The sequence below is a fragment of the Camelina sativa genome, chromosome 19 (genome assembly GCF_030686135.1).
Source record: "Camelina sativa cultivar CO46 ecotype springtype chromosome 19, ASM3068613v1".
Classification (NCBI taxonomy): Eukaryota; Viridiplantae; Streptophyta; class Magnoliopsida; order Brassicales; family Brassicaceae; genus Camelina; species Camelina sativa.
Genome location: NC_141898.1, coordinates 12579750 through 12600512, shown reverse-complemented (window position 1 = coordinate 12600512; position 20763 = coordinate 12579750). Strand labels below are relative to the sequence as shown.

At 36.1% G+C, this 20763-nt stretch overlaps 5 protein-coding genes across 7 annotated transcripts; all 5 read right to left on the bottom strand.

Annotated features, from left to right (window-relative positions):
- Positions 1-143: 143 nt before the first annotated feature.
- Positions 144-3839, bottom strand: LOC104766247 (casein kinase 1-like protein 10). The gene is made up of 14 exons (XM_010490088.2): positions 3328-3839; positions 3180-3220; positions 2969-3038; positions 2721-2869; positions 2532-2627; positions 2377-2447; positions 1957-2018; positions 1788-1851; positions 1614-1698; positions 1392-1518; positions 1164-1237; positions 1000-1063; positions 694-812; positions 144-515 (listed from the first exon to the last, which is right to left on the bottom strand). The coding sequence occupies exons 1-14, from the start codon at positions 3401-3403 to the stop codon at positions 324-326; spliced, it is 1290 nt and encodes a 429-aa protein (XP_010488390.1). The 5' UTR covers positions 3404-3839; the 3' UTR covers positions 144-323.
- Positions 3840-5326: 1487 nt separating this feature from the next.
- On the bottom strand, positions 5327-7529 carry LOC104767784 (multiple C2 domain and transmembrane region protein 12-like). The gene is given in 4 exon segments (XM_087502419.1): positions 5327-5885; positions 5887-6541; positions 6544-7323; positions 7326-7529. Coding segments are annotated over 4 exon segments (1989 nt in total). The 5' UTR covers positions 7411-7529; the 3' UTR covers positions 5327-5416.
- Positions 7530-10792: 3263 nt separating this feature from the next.
- On the bottom strand, positions 10793-13294 carry LOC104766246 (putative pentatricopeptide repeat-containing protein At3g23330). 2 transcript variants are annotated; one of them, XM_019241469.2, is made up of 2 exons: positions 12776-13065; positions 10980-12663 (listed from the first exon to the last, which is right to left on the bottom strand). In XM_019241469.2, exons 1-2 carry the CDS (start codon positions 12928-12930, stop codon positions 11007-11009), a joined length of 1812 nt encoding a protein of 603 aa, XP_019097014.1. In that variant the 5' UTR covers positions 12931-13065; the 3' UTR covers positions 10980-11006. The 2 variants fall into 2 exon arrangements, with proteins under 2 accessions (XP_010488389.1, XP_019097014.1); XM_010490087.3 differs by having other exon boundaries at positions 10793-13294.
- Positions 13295-13307: 13 nt separating this feature from the next.
- LOC104766245 (uncharacterized protein At4g14342) lies at positions 13308-15425 on the bottom strand. Its single transcript, XM_010490086.2, has 4 exons — positions 14677-15425; positions 14399-14484; positions 14195-14318; positions 13308-13584 (listed from the first exon to the last, which is right to left on the bottom strand). The coding sequence occupies exons 1-4, from the start codon at positions 14680-14682 to the stop codon at positions 13537-13539; spliced, it is 264 nt and encodes an 87-aa protein (XP_010488388.2). The 5' UTR covers positions 14683-15425; the 3' UTR covers positions 13308-13536.
- LOC104766244 (uncharacterized) lies at positions 14902-20157 on the bottom strand. 2 transcript variants are annotated; one of them, XM_019241470.2, is made up of 15 exons: positions 19637-20138; positions 19307-19393; positions 18781-19170; positions 18146-18320; positions 17657-17740; positions 17333-17574; positions 17005-17230; positions 16750-16829; positions 16567-16651; positions 16277-16408; positions 16072-16185; positions 15907-15954; positions 15727-15811; positions 15578-15634; positions 14902-15447 (listed from the first exon to the last, which is right to left on the bottom strand). In XM_019241470.2, exons 3-15 carry the CDS (start codon positions 19002-19004, stop codon positions 15293-15295), a joined length of 1707 nt encoding a protein of 568 aa, XP_019097015.1. In that variant the 5' UTR covers positions 19005-19170; positions 19307-19393; positions 19637-20138; the 3' UTR covers positions 14902-15292. The 2 variants fall into 2 exon arrangements, with proteins under 2 accessions (XP_019097015.1, XP_010488387.1); XM_010490085.3 differs by lacking the exon at positions 19307-19393 and having other exon boundaries at positions 19637-20157.
- Between the last annotated feature and the right edge of the window lie 606 nt (positions 20158-20763).

Below are 20763 nucleotides of genomic sequence, written 5' to 3'. Positions count from 1 at the left end.
CCTCCAAAACTGAATGGTCTCTTCTGTCTCCCACAAATCAACTTAAATGTGAGCTTCAAGACCAAACATTCTCATAGGCAATCCCATTTTTTAGCTTCAGACACTTTAGGAGACACTTTAACTTCTATTAACAGATTTGAGTATTTGACCAAATTCAATTAATATTAAACAAATTACTTATGTTACAAGTTACATATACACATAAAGTGGGAGACGGATTACTTGATCTCCTCTTCTTCCCAAGGGAAAATGGACTGTCGAGTTTTTATTGCTTTCACACTTACAGATTTTTCCAAACCCCACAATCTTTTTTATGGTGAGACTCATTTCCGCTTTCCAGAACCAATGGTAAGCAGATCGAAGCTTCTCATCAGGCCCGGTTGAATCTTTTGAGCACCGCTTGAGAAAAGTTTATTTGTGCGGTTCTCACTCAGCTCACCTGATGAGCCAGGTTGGCTGCTCGACATCACTGCCATCTTTGTGGCAATCTCATTTCGAGTTTTTTCAGACACTTGCTGCATATTGTAGCAAACATCAATCTGAGATCAATCACTTTTGGATGATGAAGTAAACAAATCTCATGAATGATGCCAAACACTCGGCAGAATAAAATTTTTTAAGTCAGAAACACAATTCGCAGACGAGGTACAGCTATAGAAGATGCAAAGAAAGATATCATAAAAGAAAACTAACCACTTCTTTGGAAGCATCATCAGAAAAATTGTGCTTAGGGCGAATCCCTTGACTCGATACATTTCGTCTGGCGAATGCTTCAACTGCACCTGATAATCTATCACGCAGATCCTGCCCTCCTAAACCAAAAAAAAAACAGGAAATCAACTTCAGAATCAAATCTTCAACTATCTCAGCGTAATCTATGTCAAGTATCTGCAAGATCTCTATTTCAAGTATCATGGCTCACAGAGAAAGTTCCAAGTTTTTCAACACTCAAGTCTCAGATTCCACTAGCAGTCAACATGTTTGAAAATCAAGTTATACCTGTAGGCTTGTCATTGCGTTCTGCAGATGGTCCTGGAGGGTCTAGAGCTGGTTTTGGATTTGGCTAATGCAAATGAGACACAATATAATACATATATGAGATTTTCATAGTATACGGTTTCTAAAAAGTATGTTGAGCACAGGTTGACGCAGAAAACACTAACCCTTGGTTTCGAGATAGAGCCACTCTGAGGATATTTCAAGATTGTCCAATCAAACACATAGTCGAACTGATAACCTGCATGCATTAGCAAATGATGTAATTCACGAGTGGTGTAAACACTCCATATAAATGATTCTTTCTTACACTTACAGACAATAGAACTTTAATAACCATGAGTAACATTATATTAGAGAGGCAAAGGAGATAAAACACAGTAGAGATATCTAACCTTCTCGAATAAAAAGATCCCTGAAAAGTCTCTTCAGATATGAATAATCTGGTTTATCCTCAAACCTCAATGATCGGCAGTAATGGAAATATGATGTGAACTCGGATGGAAATGACTTACAAAGAACCTGTAAACAGCAAAATTATCTTTATCGAAATCTTCCAAAAAAGCTAAACAGCGTATTTTCATAACACAAAACTACTATTATAGACAATGACATACCTCTACGGGAGTAAGCATCTTCTTTTCACTTATCTTCTCATATTTCTGTTTCTTAGTACCAGCTTTTAGACCTTGCCATGGTAGACTGAGACAAGAAGATGCATGTTGTCCCAAGTTTAAGGATTATTCTATAAGATCACCATCGATAGTATAAATAACCAAAAAAATTCTTACCTTCCTCGTAGAAAATACATCAGCACGTAACCAAGCGACTCCAGATCATCTCGTCTACTTTGCTCTGCAAGAAGATATAAGAAATGTTTCAAAACAAGGAGAAGTGTAGTTTAATGCACATATTTGGAATGAAATCCATTCAAAGGTGTGACATGGAAACATTTCTCACCAATCCCAAGGTGTGTGTTGACACTTGCATACCGAGCAGTTCCTGTTAGATTCTTATTTTCCCTGTAAAAAAGTTCAATCAACACTTGTGAAGCAAAGCATGGAAGAAGAGTTCATGAAGAAAATAACCAAACATAAGACCAGAATCAACCTGGGAAGGATATAAAATTGTCCCTACGGTCTAACATTAATCTTACTATAGTTATCTTCTCAAAAATATAATGAAATGTTAAACAAACACCAATGCAAATAGACAATTGCTCAAAGAAAGATCCACTACTTAATAAGATAGCTTCTTTGGTTGGATGCATATAAGAACATCAATAATTCTCCTAAACTAAATTTATAGTGAAGAAAAACACTATAATCAACAAGCATATGTATCCTAAAACAGAGGGAAGGAAACATTTGTGAACCTCACCTGTATGGAATATGCTTGTGTGTCTGAAGATCTCTAAACTTTTTAGCTAGCCCAAAATCAATAATGTACACCTGAGGAGGTTGTATTCTAAATCCATCACGCACTAAGAACAACAGTATGACATACTAAAAGCGGAAACTGGAAAGCCTTATTACCTGGTTTGCTTTGCGACCGAGACCCATCAAAAAGTTGTCCGGTTTAATATCACGGTGAAGAAATCCTCGAGAGTGCATGTACTCAACTCTGTTTATCTAGCAGCAATATTCAAAAGAGCTAAAAATTAGCAATGGTCTCTCAACCAAAACATTACCTCGATATCATGAAAACAAAAATGGCATACTTACTAACTGATCAGCAAGCATCAGAACAGTTTTCAAAGAAAAACTCCGACTGCAATAATTGAACAAATCCTCCAAACTGGGACCAAGAAGGTCAATGGCCATACAATTGTAATTACCCTCAACGCCAAACCATTTGATATGCGGAACACCCGCTGGTTCAATAGAAAAAAAAAACCCAAAGATTTCAGACTAATCGAGAAAGGAAAAAAAAATAACATCAAGTGAAATGAGCCAGGGAAATGAAAACTCACTCCCTCCTTGAAGAAGCATGTATACTTTTGATTCATAGTGTAGTTGAGGATGCTTCGTCTTCACAGGTTCCTATCAACAAAGAAAAAAATGTAAATGGTTCTAATATTAGCTTTCCATGTTTATGAGAAGAGATCAACAACATCTAACTAAAGCTTAATAAAAACATGAATCAATACTGCTGGAAACTAAGAAATTGAAAGTGTAACATACCAGCTTAAGAGCAACTTCTTCTCCAGTTTGAACATTGATCCCTTGAAATCACACAAATACCAAAATTAGTATCAGATTTACTCTAAAAAACAACCAAAGAACCAAAAAAAAAAAAAAGCAATCAAATTGATGAATGAATGATACATACCAATATAAAGTTCACCGAATGATCCACTACCAATCTTCCTACCTAACCTGAACTTACCACCGATGACATGATCCATCGTTTCGGTTTCCGATAATACTCTTCTATACTACTAGTAGTGAATCATAACAAATTCTCTCATCAATACAAAACGAAGTAAACCCAGAATTTATATAAACCCCAAAATCAAGATTTCTTAGAGAAAGTTCAAGACTTTCTCCCAAGTATTAATCTGAATCTTTTAAAGTTTGAGTTTTTAAAAGATATCAAAGCTCAAGAATATATTTTTAAAGTTTTGAGCTTTTTGTTTTGTTTTCTGGGTAATCTTGAAGAAAAGAAAAGAAAAATAAAGAGTTGGGAGAAGAAGGAAGGAAGGAAGAAATGGGATTTGATGACCGACTCAAGTGAGAAACAGAGAGACACATGTTATTATCTCAATCTTCTTCTCTCTTCTTTACTTTACATTTTTTATTTTTTTAACAAAGTTTAATAATATTTTCATTTTATTTTGTCACGGGAAAGTGAAAATAAACGAGACAGATAACAAACAAATAATAATATTTTAGTGTTTTTACTTTCCCTCCTACTCTAGTCTACTATATGATTCACTAAAGAAACAAGTGTAACATGTTTATCTTCTTGCTTAAAATTATTAATACATAAAAATATACTCTTTGTTTCATAATAATATCGGATATTTTAGATAAATTTTTCTATTTTATAATATAATATATTTTAATATTTTTATACAACTTTCAGATTAATTTAATATTTTATATTATGCAGATTTGTTTATAATTGCTTAAATTTTTTTAAAATATTTAATTTTTAATCTATGTATGTTTACTTAAAATACCATACTTTTTCTGTTTTATAAAAATGTTTTTTGACACATTGTACATAAATTAAAAAAACTAGAATTATACATGTCTTATTTAACAAAAAAAAATGTAGAATACACTATTTGTCAAACAGAGGGGATAAAACGGTGAGAGTATCATTCTAGATGTCAAAAATATACATAGGAGCAAGAAGAGTAAACCGGTTTACTGATTTTACTGATTTACTAAACCGGTTTGGTAGACAGCCAAATCATGGGTGCAAACCAAGCATAAACCAATAAATACTTTCTCTTTTCTTTTTCTCCTGTCGACAAAAATGGATATAAAAGTTTTATTTTATGACTTGTTAATTTTGTATAAAGAAAGTTGAATTTAATAGTCGAGGATGGCTGCCAAAGTTTCTTTAATGTTTTTGTTGTCTTTAGAAAATTGCCAAATATATATAATGTATGTATGACGATCGATGTAGAGCCACAAAGCAAAACCAAAATTAAGGAAAAGACAAGAAAACTAAAAAGCAAAGTAAGCTTTGGTGTTTACCGACTTCTCTCAAATCCCAATAATGTTTACAAGATCACAAAGTTGGATTAATTAGCACAACTTATCTTTTGCTTTCCTTGCAAATTGTATATTTGGAAATGTAAAATGTTAATTATAAAACGTTTGATTCGTCGTCATTGCGTTGTGTCAACAATCAAATCCAATCATATATATACAATGAACATATTCTATAATAGAATAACGAATAGTCGATTTTTTCCACTACAGAAAACGAATGATCGTAGTTCCATGAAAAGGATCCAATGGTTATGGAGTATGGGCAATGATAAATAATGTGAATATTTTTTGCTATGCATGGGTCAGCTTATGTCTGTTGTTGCTGTATACACAAACACAATAGATCATATATTTATGACCAAACATTCCATTTATTTTCCATTTATTATTGTTTGTTAAATAAATACAAAAACCATGCAAAAATCCACTTTACGTTTGAAACAATCTTGTTCTTAGTCTATTTTCCACATGATTGTTCTCTATAACTACTTTTCCTACCTATAGAGATAGAAAGATAGAAATTGGCCGAGTTCCATTAACTTTTATTTTGCCTAACACTACAATCAGTGTAATAAAACATATGTTCCCGATGCGTTCTTGCTCTGACTATGTGGACAAACATGAAGTCAAAAATAGTCTCAACAAGAACAACAACTTCCCACGGTTGAATTTGGACCAAATGGTGGAATCTGCTACATTATCCCTAACGAGTCCAACTCTTCTGCTAACTCGTCTAGGTTGATCCAGTCCAGTTTCCAGAGCTTCAAATCCATGGAAATCAACGGAGGAGGAGGAGTACCGTTCCGATGGCGCAATATTATCTTTACCCCTGACGTAACACCTAGAAGCACAATGCAAATCACAGGTAGCCACGTATTCACCAAACACAACACCCAGTAGTCCCAAGATATAAAGACACAACTCACAAAAAATGCAACGAATTTCGGAATTAACTCTTTCCCGGATCCGATCAACGCAATGGTCGAAACACACCACGCGAACCTGTTATAGAGTATGCCAAGCCTTTCAAAATTAGCTTCCGTTTTTCTTATACTGAAACTCTTACTCTTCGGCTTCAACATATCCGACACGACTTCGCTTCCCAGAGGCGGCAAAGTATTCTCAAGATTCGTACAATTCATCTCCACTGCTTGTGCTCTTGTCGACCTGATACATGGACAATGGAGACTTGTAATGAGCTTTAGGTAACATCCAACGAGTAGGAGCTGAATACCGTGCGTTCAATTCAGCAACATAGACAAAGCGAACCGCGAGCTGAAGCTCTCCCATTTTCTTCAGTCCGCTGCTTCCCAAATTCATTATCGGATACGAGCAAGTGTAAATCCAGTCACAGTGTACACGGTTCAATGGGATCCTCACTTTCCCGATCGGGACATCTTTCTTCATAAAGTTTTTCAAGATTTTTCGGTTATCGTAGATCCCAAGCGTTAACACCGTACACTTTTCATAGACATCCCACGAATACTGCTCGTTCCACTTGGGTGAGACATTATTAACCACGGTTCGAGTCCTCGCCCATTTATTCCCATATTTAGCCACCACATAACTGTCAATGCCCGGTTTTTTCTCGTCTCTTCCCTTTAAACCGGTCGCCCCCAAAATACCGATTTCCAATTTCCCGAGCACACACGGCCATAGCCCTTTGACATAAGCTCTGTAGTCACTCGCGTATTCGACGCATTCTTCAGCGACGTGATAAGCCTGATCAGTCGCTAGTTTCAACTTGAGTCTGCTTGCGAACCTCCTCGAATTGCTTGCCGGTTCGACCTTACCCGGCATTTCATCTCTGAGAGCTTGGAACTTGGAACTTTAAGTGGAGTCATCTCTGAGAGCTTCTTCTCTAACATCCCTATGCGTTCTTCGTGTTGCTCGTCGACTCTGTCCATCACCTCAATGCACACGGTTCCTTCTAACGGCTCTGATGCAACAAATATTAGATCTTGGTTCCATGACGGGTTTGCACCGGAAATAACTCCGGTTTTGAGATGTACTTTACCTAGAGTTGCCGTCACGTATGGCGAAGGAGTCCGTCTACTATCGGAAGAAATTAAATCGTGACCTGAAACAATGCTAACCCTAACGTAACAGAGCCTTGGGGCTAGGTAGACCTTAGGTCGCGTGTTGATCACGCAACTTGGACTCACTCCAGAGGCGTCTGAAAACCAAGCCTCTGGATAAACCTCATCAACTTGTGTACCAAACCAAACCGACATCAGCAAATCCATGTGATGACCTGTTTCGGTACTCTGCATAGAGTACCACTGAGGCGCGATTCTTGCGTCGGGAGGAACCCTAGTCGGAATCTCCGCGGCCAGTTTGAAGTTTCGCTTGCCAATTACGGTTTTGGTCGCACCGTCTTTGAGAGTAACGGACAAGACATCACCTTTGGTTTTGTCGAAAGCGAAGACTTGATTCCACTCCATATTTTGTCCAATTGGCAGATCTTGAGTCGAGGATTTGTAGTTTCCGAGAGTGATTTCGACGATGGGGATTACAACAGTGTTGTTGTTCTTGTTCCTGGCTTGGATTACTTCTAAGTAAAGAAACTCCATCTGCTCAACGAGGTCATGTGAAGATGTGGGCCGTGAGGGTTTCGAGCTCCTCTTTCTCCCCCAAGCTTTGGAGAGATTTGCTTGACGATGAATTCATCTTTCTTGGCAGCCATCTCTGAAACTATAAAAAAGAAAAAAAAAAAGAGAAATGAATAAGAAATGTGATTTTATGTATGAGTTTCTAATTTGATTTAGAGACTTTCTAGTAATCAAAATAAATGAAAGAAAAAAGGTAGAAATAAAAATGGAGATTTCGATTTTTAATAAAAATAAAATATGAGAAACTTTGAAAACCCCAAGCTCAATTAATTTTCTTTATAATAAACCACATCTACAAAAACTTAAAATTTTAATTAAATAGTTTTTTTACTCATTTTAATTAAATAGTTTATTTGTTATTTTTATTTTTCATGGTATAAATCATAAAAAAATTTGCTATCTAACAACTTCTATTATGCATAAATTTAAATTTTATATTAATACTATTTTAAATAAATATTAGTTGATAAAATAAAATATTATATGATTAAACAAATTCTGAGATTTGATAAAATATATCGTATGATTAGTATTCATAATTTTATTACTGATAATATGATTAAAAATATAACTAATTAATAAAATTAAATATAACTAATAATTAAAAATTAATATGTTTAAAAGATATTAATAGATAATTTTATAATTTAAGATAAAATACAAAACGAAATCCTTTATATTCTAAAGCACACACTTTATCATCCTTTGACATATATAAGTAAAAAAATATTTGAAAATTAATTATATATAAAAGGGAATTGTGGAGAAATGAAAAAAAGAAAAAAGTAATACTACATAATTTTGAAAAAAATCAGTATTCAGTTAACGTGAAAACATATAATTTTTAGAAATATAAAATTTAATAAAAATACGTCTTAAAATGGAAAACAAAAAAGTATATATATATATATATATATTTCAACTAAATATATGTTAGTTGATCAATGAAACAGTGATATGTGGTAAGAATATCGAAGCTAAACCAGAAAAAAATGAAGAGAAAAAAATGTCAATATTACTATAACTATGTTTTATGGAGTATTTGTGGCATATTTTTAGTCAATTAATGTGTGCCATGTGATTTTTAAATTAAGTACGTTAACTATAAGAAAAATTTTCTAGATTCACTTTATTTTTGTAAAATTGGAATGCAATTAAAGATTAAAAAAAAAAACTTTTCCTATGCACCGGGTATAAGTATAATGCTAGTTAAATAACAAGTAGAAGTGGAGTTACCAAGACAATCGTTATCTTCTTTAGGACAGATCAAGAACGTGTTCGTCGCCGGAGATTATGTAACAGTCTTCGATCCTCGTGTTAGTGCGTGAGTCTGACCACATCAAAACCAATAAAAATCAAGAAACTAAAAACTAACGATTCGACTTGATCGGCGGCGAAGTACGAACCTGGATTGATACCGTCGGTGTTCGGAGAGTAGCATGATCGTAACCCTTTTCACGATGTTCCACGTACGATGGCTCCGAAGGATGCGATAACGTTATCTTCCTTAGGACAGATCAAGAACGTGTAGTTAGTTCGCTAAACAAGTAACAAGGAGTTACACTACTAAACATAAACCCTGAAGTCTTGATCCTCTGACCGATATCAATATTACACTTCATCAAGAGCACACAAAAAAAAAGAAAAAAAAAATCATCACAAACCTGTGTGTCTGGATACAATGAAGCAGCGTATAAAGAGTTTTTGGCGTTGATTATTCCTTATGATTTACACACGCACGCATGTATTATATATATACATATAGAATATACACACAAAGTGTTGGATATAGAAACAGAACTTAGAGAAATGGAATATTCATACATATAAAATATACACAAAGTGTTGAATATAGAAACATAATTTAGAGAAAATGGAGTGTTTTGGAGCAAAACGATGGAAATACTCAACACCTTGTGCCACGTCCAGAGCGATTCTAGCTCACTCTCTGTTCCCAAGTCAGAGAAGAGTAACCATGTTTATCTGGCTCGAACAAATGCTGTCCTAGATTTCCCTGTCACATGTGCTCGTACACTAGCAATCTCTCGTCCTCGTTGACACAGTAACCCAATAGAGCGATCACGTGTCTGTGTCTAACCTTGGCGAGCACGGCAATCTCGGCGTCAAACTGTGTCGTTCTTTGACCACCCATTGATGAAAGGTTCATCCTCTTGACAGCAACTTTGTTTTCATCTTGTAACTTTCCCGAATACACAACACCAAAACCACCGCTTCCCAATATGTTCTCGTCACTGAAACCATTTGTAGCCTCACGAAGAGCCTCCACTGAAAAAGAAACGATTCCACCTTCAAGAACCAAAGGATCCCTACAATTTTCATCAGTACTTGTGTTGACGTTATGTTCTCCTTCTCCATGTCCATTGGCAGATCCACCAACATCAGAGACATCATCGCTCGCCCTGTTCCTCATTTTTAGAACGATTTTTCGAGCCACCTATCCTAAAAAGACAAGAAAAATCGTGATTGCGAAAGTGATCACACAAGCCTTTACAACACTCCAACTAGCATCGGTTCCATGTTTTGTCGAAGAATCTCCCGCAATAGTTTCCATCAAAGAGTTACCAGGTTTGTAAATAAACTTAACCGAAGCCGGGAACTTCGGTATTTTCCCGGTGAGGTTGGTGTTGGAGACGTCGATGAACCGTAGACTAGTCATAAATGTCAACTCCTTAGGTATAATGCCGGTTAACTTGTTGTCATTAAAGTAGATACTTTTCAAAGAAGTGAGATTTGCAATGGCCGGAGAAATAAACCCGACTAAACCTTTCTCGAGATTCACAATGGAAACGCGGCCGGAGATCAGCTTATGCCAGTCCATCGGCAGTAGTTGTTAGACGAGGTAGTTGTTGACCAGTCTGTTGGCGGATGACTAAACGATTTAGCCAAAGTGAGCATTGTCGCTTCATCGTCAGCGATGGACGCGGAGAGGAAGTAGACAGAGAATAGGAGGAAGAAGAGGAGGATGAGAGACTTAAGACAAAAGAAAGAAGAATAGAAATATTTATAAGTGAAGTTGTCGTAGGTTGGTGTCCAAAAGGAAAGTAAAGTGTCGTAGGTTAGTGTCGTTGGTCAAAAAGCTTCTCCGCTACTATGTAATGATTTCACTATGTTCAGACCACCACGCGATTAAACAAACTAAGTGCTAACTCGGTCCTGTAACTATATAGTACTTTATTGTTCTGAAAAAGCAAAAAATAAGTTATTCGTTATTCGTTATTCGTTATTGTCCATGATCGTTATAACTAATAAGATAAATGTATAATTTGTAGGCAAAGCAACATTTTATTGAAAACGTGTTTGCCATTCTAAGATTAAAGAACAACTATGCATTATGAGAGACCACTAAACAGAAGAGATAATTGTAAAGTTAGGCCGAACTAAATGATATAAGATCACATATGACCACATAGGCGGCTATCGATGATACTGTTGGTCTGAGCTCTGAAAGATCACATGGTCATATGAGAATTGAGTTACATCTCAAGAACTATCCCAATTACACACCACAAAAAGAATTGTTTTCACTTTAGCGGTACGAATTCATTTCTTTGCCTAGCACTACAAGCACTGTAATGTAACGTATGTTACCTATGCGACGTTGTCGTTTCTGACTCTGGATAAACACACAGTCAAAAAATTTCAGACTTCATTACCAATAGTCTCCACAAGAACAACTTCCACGGTTGAAATGGTGGAATCTGCTATTATCCCTTACAATAATCTCTCTCTCCGTGATCTTCGAGATAAACTTGATTGCGACATGACAATCCCTGCAGATCCTTATGTTCTTAGTCACTCTAATCGTCGTGCCAGGTTCTGTGTTGATGATACCAAAGGCAACAGCCAGTCTCTCGCTGTGTCCAAACAAAAGCTCTCTCTTATGTTCATCGTCTACATCGTGAAGCACACCACTTGTGTCTGGAATATACCCTTCTTTCTCCATCTGTTCCATTACACCATCAAGAAACTCGTTGATTCTGTCCATACTCGGATGCGATCTATCTCCTGAAACAAACCCATGAGTTTTGTTTTTCACTTCGATCCAACTACAAGCTGGCTTCTTCCGCAATCCTTTTTTCCTCATTCTCAATCTCAGTTTCGCCATTTCTTTCCATCTCCCATTAGATGCATACATATTGCACATCAGAACATAAGCTCCCATGTTTTCAGAATCAATAGCGAATATCTTCTCCGCTACCTTCTCAGCTAGCTCAAGATTCTTGTGAACACTGCAAGAAGACAACAAGGTAGACCAGACACTACCTGTCGATTCAACACGCATCTTTGAAATAAACTCATATGCTTCTTCCAGTTTCCCTGCACGGCCTAGAAGATCCGCAACAGCAGCATAATGTTCTAACTCATGGTTTAAACAGTAAACCTTAGTCATGCTGTTGAAATATCCCCACGCCTCATCTACCAACCCCACATGACTACAAGCAGTTAGTACAGCAACAAACGCCACATGATTCGGTTTCACTCCTTGCTGTTTCATCTCCTCAAACAAGGAAACAGCTTCATGTCCAAAACCATGTAACGCGTACCCCATTATGATAGCCGTCCATGATACTTCATCATGTACATTCATCCTGTCAAAAATCTTCCTAGCAGCATTAATATTCCCACATTTCGAGTACATATCGACAAGTGCACTATATATGAATATGTTACTGCCAAAGCCACCTCTTAATACATATCCGTGAAGTTGTTTCCCGAGGTGCAACGTAGCTAGGTGAGCACAAGTAGGAATCACACTTGAGAATGCCACAGGTCCTGGCCTAACCTTTTTCATCACCATTTGCCTAAATAATCTCAGAGCCTCATTGTATCTACCGTTCTGTACATAACCAGCTACAAGCGAGTTCCATGAGATACTATCCCTACGAGACAAGCGTGAAAACACTCTTTCCGAGTCTTCAATCCGAGCACTTTTTGCATACATATCAACTAAGCTACTCCCTAAATATACATCACTATCAATCCCTTTCCTAATCGCATACCCGTGAATCTCTTTTCCCTTAATAACATCAACATACTCAGAAAATATCGGAAGCACACTGGACAAAGTGAAAGCATCAGGCTTTAAATCAGTAGTTCCCATCTCCATAACCATTCTTAAAGCATCTTCATACATTCCACTCTGTGCATAGCCAGCAATGATAGTGTTATAGGACACAACATCCTTTCTAGGCAACATTTCAAAAACTTTCCTCACACAATCCATTCCTAAAGGCATAATGCAAGTTTCATCCTTTAAATCGTCACACGAAGTTTTTTGTGGCATTTCGTCGAACACTTTACCTACACTAATCTTTGAACCCATACCCAAAAGCTTAGCGTACATATTCATCAACGCATTACCTGTATACAAATCACAATCCATACCAAGCCTAACGATACACCCATGAACAGACTCACCAAATCTCAAATCCGTCATCATCGTACACGATTTCAGCACAGAAGGGAACACATTGTGATCTGGGCATCTCCCAGAAGCTCTCATTTCGACGAACGAAGCTAACGCGCGGGAGAATAAAGACTGGTCTGTGAAGCATCTGATTACTGACTTCCATGCTAGAACAGGAGGAGACTCGAGCGTTTTGAAAAGAAGCAAAGCTTCGTGCAAGAGTTTGAGGTTTGTGTAGATTGAGATTATGATTGAAGCTGATGTGTGTGAGAGTGATTGAGTTCTGATGAACTGTGCGTGAAGCTGCTTAGCTTGATACTTGGATTTGATCCGAGTTGGGTTCTTAATCAGGGTTTTGATTAGGGTTTTTGATGAACTCATCTTAAGATATGAGTGTGATACTTCTTTGTTTCCTCAGGGATTCACCATTAACAAACAACAAAGGTTTGATTTTTATTTGTTGGTCATCTATTTAAAAACTCCAACTTTTTAAATGAATAGCAAAAAGACTGAATTTTTCATTCAGGAACTGAGGTGACACAATTGTATCAAGAAGACTATTTTATAACCAAGTACAAAAGTTTCGATCATGTTGGTATCAAAGTATCAACCAATTCGGAATACTAAAATCAAGAACTGCATTATGAACTAGAAACAAGAAGAAGCCTTTTTGGCAATTACATTGACGAAAGAAGAGGAGTGCTAAGAAGTAGAATGATAGAATGTTTCCTGATTCCAAATGCCACACAAACAGACACACTTGCAAGCTCTCTTACTCGTCTTCTCTTTCTGGAGGAAGGCCGCAAGGTAAAAGCATTTTCTGCAAAAAAAAAATCAAAGAATTTTGGAGTTATTAGCCAAACGGGAAAACATGAGATTGACATTATTCTGAATCAGAGACGAGTTTGTAGAATGGATTAGAAGGGAAAGATCTAATTCCGCCTTGCAATGTCAGTCTATTAGGAGTTCCAAATCTCCATTGTCTCTAATATATTCCCTTGTTAGGTTAAACTAGTAACTCAGTTGCAAACTTTGGTGCGAGACATCATGAACTAATTTCTACCCTTTAAACTGATTGTAACCCATAGAAGGAGGATGTCTATTGATCAGCAATGCTATAGCCAAGTAACCTAATAGAGCTGCCTAAACTTAAGTAAAAGCTATAAGCAAAGTGACTGAATCTTGAGGGTACAATGGAAAGTAAAAAGAATGAAGCAACGGAGAGTATATACATATTGCATAGACACAATCTTGCAAAAAGGAGCCAGACGAAAACTAAACATATCATAACCATTAGAAACAAACCCTCATCAGCTATAAAAACCTAGAATCATAAATCCTAACCCTGATTCTTCCTGTCCCTTAAGACACTAACACATTAACAATTTCAATATGATTCTTGACATGAAACTACACGAGAAGCAAGAAACCTGCATGAAGTTGTAGCGTTCTCGACCAATTGATTCGTTCTCAGCGATTGCAAAGTAAGAAAGCATTGGGTAGTGACCAATGTATGAAGCATAACTATCACGCTGAATGTTCACAGCCCATTCACTACCACATAAACATACAAAAATAACCAATTAGTCCACAAATCCAGAATCCTGAAGAAAAAAAAAAAAAAAAAAACTTACAATCTGCTCAAATCCGCATGACCCGTACCAACATACTTAGCTTGAAGATGCTCAAGCTGAGAATTTATGTTAAACCTATCACTCGCCTGCACAAACACCCACAAAAACAAAAAGTGAGAGATTTCATAACAAAAACCTAACCTTTATAAATAAAAACTAAAAGGCAAATTATTCCCAGATTTCAGCTGTTCATAGTTTAATCTTCAAGAAATCGTATGAAATTGGAGATAAAGAAGAACAAGAAACAAAACTAGGGTTTCGAATCGAAGAAAACATACCTGCATCTTTTCAGAGATTTCGCAGAAGCTCTTCGGGAAGATTCAAATACACAGACTCAGATTCTGCTCTGTGCCGTCGGTTCTTCTTTAATGTTCCATAATTTATTGAGAAACTGACTGGGCCTTGAGAATGTATCTGGGCCAGACCGCCTGGCCTAATACTATGAAATTTCGGAACACGTGGCTATAATAACCGGTACAAAAATACCAAACCAAAAACGTACATTGCAATCAAACCAATTCAAATTCATGAGATAGTGTGTAGGAGAGGAAATAAACAATCTCCTCTGTAATTATAGAAACTGTATGGTACAAACCAAATTTGATTACTCCCAAGTCCCAAACAAACAAAACAATCAAACAAATGAAACCCATTTTTCTGAAAGAGGAATATTTACTTTTCTTTTTGCTTCAGATAAAAAAAATAACCTTTTGAACAAGAAGAAGATATGAACCCAAAACATTATCCCTATGTTGAACAAATCCTTTATAAAGGTCACTCTATCAACAATCAAACAATCCATTTCCCAAAGGGGAAACTGTACTTTCTCCAACCATGATGAATCTGCCACCACCTCAAACCTTCTTTTGTTGTGTAGCAAAGAGTCTGGTGGTTTTAGGCTGTGGCATTGTCGAAACGCGCGGCAGAGGATGATAGGGTTTCACTAAATGAGCTGGATTTGCCTTCTTTCTCTGGGACTTCGATCTGCGTTGGCAAGAGTTTCAAGAAGCTTCCTTGGTGACTTGTTGTGCTACTGGCTGATTCATCCTCTGTGAAATGTTTTTTTTGGTTAGAGCTAAAAACCATATTATATAATATATCAGGCAACTCTGACAAATTGAACTGACAAAAAAATTGTAATAATGTTATCTATGTATTGGTTTTCAGTATTGCATTTACCAAATAAGGATTTAATTGATGGTCGCTTTGGCTTTGTACTCTTCTTCTTCAGCTCAGCTGCAACAGTAAACACAACATCGATAAGAACCGAGCAAACATGGGATATGTTTTTGTTACAAGTCAAATCAGTTATGTAAGTGTGATTCTACCTATCCCTGGTAACTGATCATCATTTACGATTTCAACGTTCTTGTAAGTATAACCCACAAAGTTAATGTCTTTGGATGAGAGCATCTGGAGATACAAAAAAACAAACAAAGACATTTTAATGTTAAGAATGCTACTGACAACACATTGCATATAAGCATGGAAGCAAGCAAAATTTCTACCTTTCTCCATGGACCTGATTTTGACATCTTCGGAACTTGCTTGTCAGTCTGTTACAGAAGATTTTATATTAAGTTCTATATCAACAGCTGCATACCCATCACTGGACCAGTGCCATTATCAAGATATTTAAACCATTTTTCTGATAGGAACATTTAGTTTTTTACCTCTTCAAATTTTTCGAAATTTTGAGTGTCCAACTCGTCATTGACTTTGGGAATAAAAGCAGCCTTCATTTGATACAATTTTTCCCATTCGACACCTCTGAACCAAGGGTGTTCCTATAACCAATGCCAACAAAAAGCGTTTAATAGGCATCATTTATCAAGAGTCTTCAGACAAGGGACCTTCAAATCTTAAAGCACAAAGCACCTTAATTTCATTCGCTCCTTTTGTTCCAAGCCTTTGTTCTACGTTGCATAAAAGTTTACAAATAAGATCCTTGGCTTCTGGTGATAGCCTAACCTCATCCGGGAATTTTAAATAATTTCTCCAGTTTACTATCTGCATTAGAAGAAAGAACAAGAAGATATTCAGAGATGAAAGGTTAAAAGGTAGGCGACTGCACATATTACCATAGACGCATCATTAGAATATCAAGAACTAAATCGAATTCAAAACTTTAAGATTAATGGAAGTTAGTTAAAGTGAGGATTGGATACCTTTCTACAAGTTGTCATTGGCTCATCTGAATAAAATGGTGGAAATCCCACAAGCATTTCATACATGATCGCACCGAGAGACCACCTAAGGGAATAAAAAACCCCAAAAAGAATTCATCAACAACAACTATTCTGAATTAAAGAAACAAAACAGAACAAGCGCAACAAGTTTGCTGCACCTACCAATCACATTCCATGCCATATCCTTTCTTCAACAAAACTTCTGGAGCAATATAGTCAGGAGTTCCAACTGTAGAATAAGCCTGTAAATGATATTATTTCACTTAATAAAATGTATTTGAACAGAAAACTTATATACCAACGGAGAGAAAAGACTTCCTAAGATTAGTAAAGTAATGACTAATGACTGTTTGCTCAATCTTGCATAAGTGGACATCTCAGAACAAGAAAAGAATGATTTGTATAACATAAACTCACAAGCATCCTTCTATTTCTCTGCCAGTTTTGCAGTTGTTCCATTTGCGAGCGGGTGCGTCTTGGTGCCACAGGGCGGCCATCACTTTGTAGAGCCCCACTAACGTTGTGTGCAACTATGAAATCTTTTTCCTGAAGAATACTACAGTCTAATGGCTTACACAATCCAAAATCTGATAGTTTCATGTGACCGCTTCTGTCGAGTAGCAGATTATCAGGCTTGATATCTCTGTAACAAATTGGAGAAGTAAATAGATGCTTAGAACAGTAAAAATAAAATCCACTCAAGAGCTAATAATTTTATTCAGATAGCCTGATTGCTTCACTAGACCTGTGGATATAGTTGTGCTTATGAATGGACTCAATAGCTAAGACCGTTTCCCCAACATAAAATCTTGCCTCATCTTCAGTAAGTGTATCTTTCCTCATAAGTAATGTCATCATATCTCCACCAGGTAGATACTCCATAATAAGATACAAATACTCTTCATCTTGGAAAGAACAATACAGCTTCACAATGCAATTGCTGTCAACCTCTGCAAGTAAATTTCTCTCTGCTTTCACATGTTCCACCTGAAAAGAATTCAAATTTCAACAAACACGTTCCAAGAAAAAAATAAAGATATATCAAATAAAAGCAGCTTGGAGGAGATACCTGGCCTCTACGAAGCATCTCAGACTTTTTAAGCTTTTTCATCGCATAGACATGGCCTGTTCCCTTCTCCCTACATATCCTAACCTGCATCAAGGGAAGAGAATACACATCAAAAAAACCATATAAGTACTTTTAGTCAACGTTAGCATGAACATTTCAAATTTTAAGCAGTATCCCCAACGCCTGGTTCATGCTTAAAACTAGAAAAAGCAATCTGAGTGCAAATAAAACTTGTAATCATTCTCAGGTAGCAAAAACCATACAGGCCACTAGCTCACTATAGATCAAAGAATACAAAAACTACTGCAGGTAGGTTCATCTTCCCAAATATCAAGTACACATGAATGCAAACCCTTTAAGGTGGCCAACCGTTACAAACAATGATGTTTCAACAATTCTATTTCACAGGAGACGATCAAGATGATGTGCAGGGATGCTGAACAAAACAACAGAGAGAGAAGAAAAAGTTTACAGTAACATTAATGATACCTCTCCAAAAGCTCCCTTTCCTATCATTGTCAATGGCTCGAAGTCATCAGTTCCCATTTTATGTCTCTGTCGGCGCATGTATTCAGTTTCCTTTTTCTCTAAATCCTTCAGCAAATTCTTTTGCTCTTCCTCAGGGACTTCTGCAGCAGCTAACTTATTTTCCAGCATATCACGTCTGCAGCAAATGCAATTACCCAAAACACGCTCTTAGGCAAAAGATATGAATAGAAGTTCCCATATAAATAGCAGAAAACATCTGTTATACCAAAATTTTCTTCCATAGCTATAGCCCACAAACAAAAACTTCCAGAGAAAGCAGGGAGAGGAAGATACAATCATCACACCAACTTCTCGTCAATCCACATTATGAGTTTACATCAACATCTCGGATAAATAAATTTCTCCTAAGGATATCAAACTCTAAAAGACTCCTTTCGATTGCTAATCGTCAACAACACATGTCTAATTTTCCTGATCCTTGGGAGGTACCAAATAAATGACTATCTTTCCATGCATAAGACCAAATTATGCTGACAGACATATGTATGCCATAAACTTGTGCAGGTGTCACGAAAATATATGCTAATGAACAAAAACTTCATTTTATATCTTAAAAATATGCAATGAAACCATACCGCTCCTTTCTTTGCTGCTGACTTTGCACTTGTTTTTTGTAATGATTTTCAATATACTGTTTCGCAGCTGCAGCCTTCTGCTTTGTTACATTTGACACAGCTTCTTCACCTCCAGCTGTTTTGGATCCATCCTTTACATTACTTCTAGTAGCTTCCTTCTTTTTCGAAGATTTCTCCTTCCCTTTAGACTTTAACTTATTCAGCCATGCTTTGGCAGTATCCATCGCTTCCCCTTAATTGGATCCCAACCTAAATATCAAGATACACCCTTTACGTAAAACTCAGTAGAGAGTCTGATATACACGAACTATGAAGTCTACTCCAGAGCTAATGTACAACAATAATATTCAGATATCAAGCGACTGGACAGATTTCCCCAGTGCCTTGCACCTACAACAAGATAAAACAAAAACATAAGTTCACACTGACTCCACACATCTAAAAGAACCAAATTCAAAGTAACAAGAAACGTTTGAACAATTGGCAAACAACAACAAAAGAGACAAGGTAGAAGGATAAGCTAAACCAATCAATTCTGAACATTGTTGATAGTCAAATGCGAAGTCCCTCGTGAACTTATACCAAACGGTGAAGTTGGTACAAAATAAATAACCTGAAACGAGTAAAAAGTTGACACCTTTACTCTCTCACCAGTTTCTAAAACTTTATCACACACTAGCCAAACCCTAACAAGTATATTCCCAAATCAAAACATATCTAAACAAAAAAAAAGAACAATTTTTGAGAATTGCCCATGATTACTTAACCAAAAACAAACTCAATAACATGATCAGTTGAAGAGAAAGCAATCCCAAATCGATTTCAAAACAATCAAAAGAAAGTGAAAAATATGTACTTTAGGGTAAATTCAGAGAAAATGCAGCAGAACTCTCAATCTCAAATCAAACGGTTCCGATGAAGCAGACCGATACACTGAAGAAGAACAAGGGGGCGTCGAGAGAATTTGGAACACAAGAAGGAGACAGAGATAGAAGAAGAACCAAAGTGAGAGGAGTGGAGAAGAACCCTCGAATCAAGGGAATTGAATTTCTTCTCAATTCCTTGTTACGAAATTTCGCATTTTGTTTTGTGGGTTTAGAGAAAATATTTGCAGTGAAAGAGAAAGGAGAAAGGAAAGTTTAAAGCTTTTTTGTTGCTTTTGATGTGTAAATTTTACAAAAGAGAGAGAGAGAGAGAGACTCAACACAAACACCAACAACTGCTCTTCTTTGGCTTCTCTTTGGGTTTGGGCAACAAAATAGGACTTCGTTTTGTAACACTTTTGGGAATTGGTTTAATCTCAAATATTTGACATTAATGATGGATTAGGGAGTTTTAATTTGTACTAATAAGATCTCGAGTAGTTATTAAAAACATATGTTACCTTATCTTTGACGTAGACATATATAGATATTATATAAATTGAATATTCCACCTCGCTTACTTACTTCATCTCAAATCATTGAAGTCTCCCTAAACTTTATATTTTCATAACTTCAATACGTATTTTGAAAGATGTATGGTTCACGAGAACTAAAAATAATAGGAGGAAATTAAAAATAAATATTATTTGGTAAAATGTTCAGTTATTCCAAAAAATTATTGTAGAATAAAAAGAAAAACATGAAATAAAATTATAAAAGCACAATATATTATGTCAATAGTCAAGAAATTTAAATTTGGTAAATTTAATATCTTATTATGAACCTAAATTTTCAGCCGAAAAATATATAGATATTGATGTCATAAATTTTCAATACTGGTTGATAAATTATTTGTTACCATCCATAACAAAGATATTCATTCTAACAACATTATTGTAAATTACTAACTACTGTAAAAATAACTGCAGTTTAAAATTTCTATATTTAACTTGTCAAGTAATATATAGAGAAACTAGATTAGGATTTGTGCTAGAGCACGGGTTGAATTTTTTTATTTGTATTATAATTTTAGAATAAAATATAATTTATATGATTATTT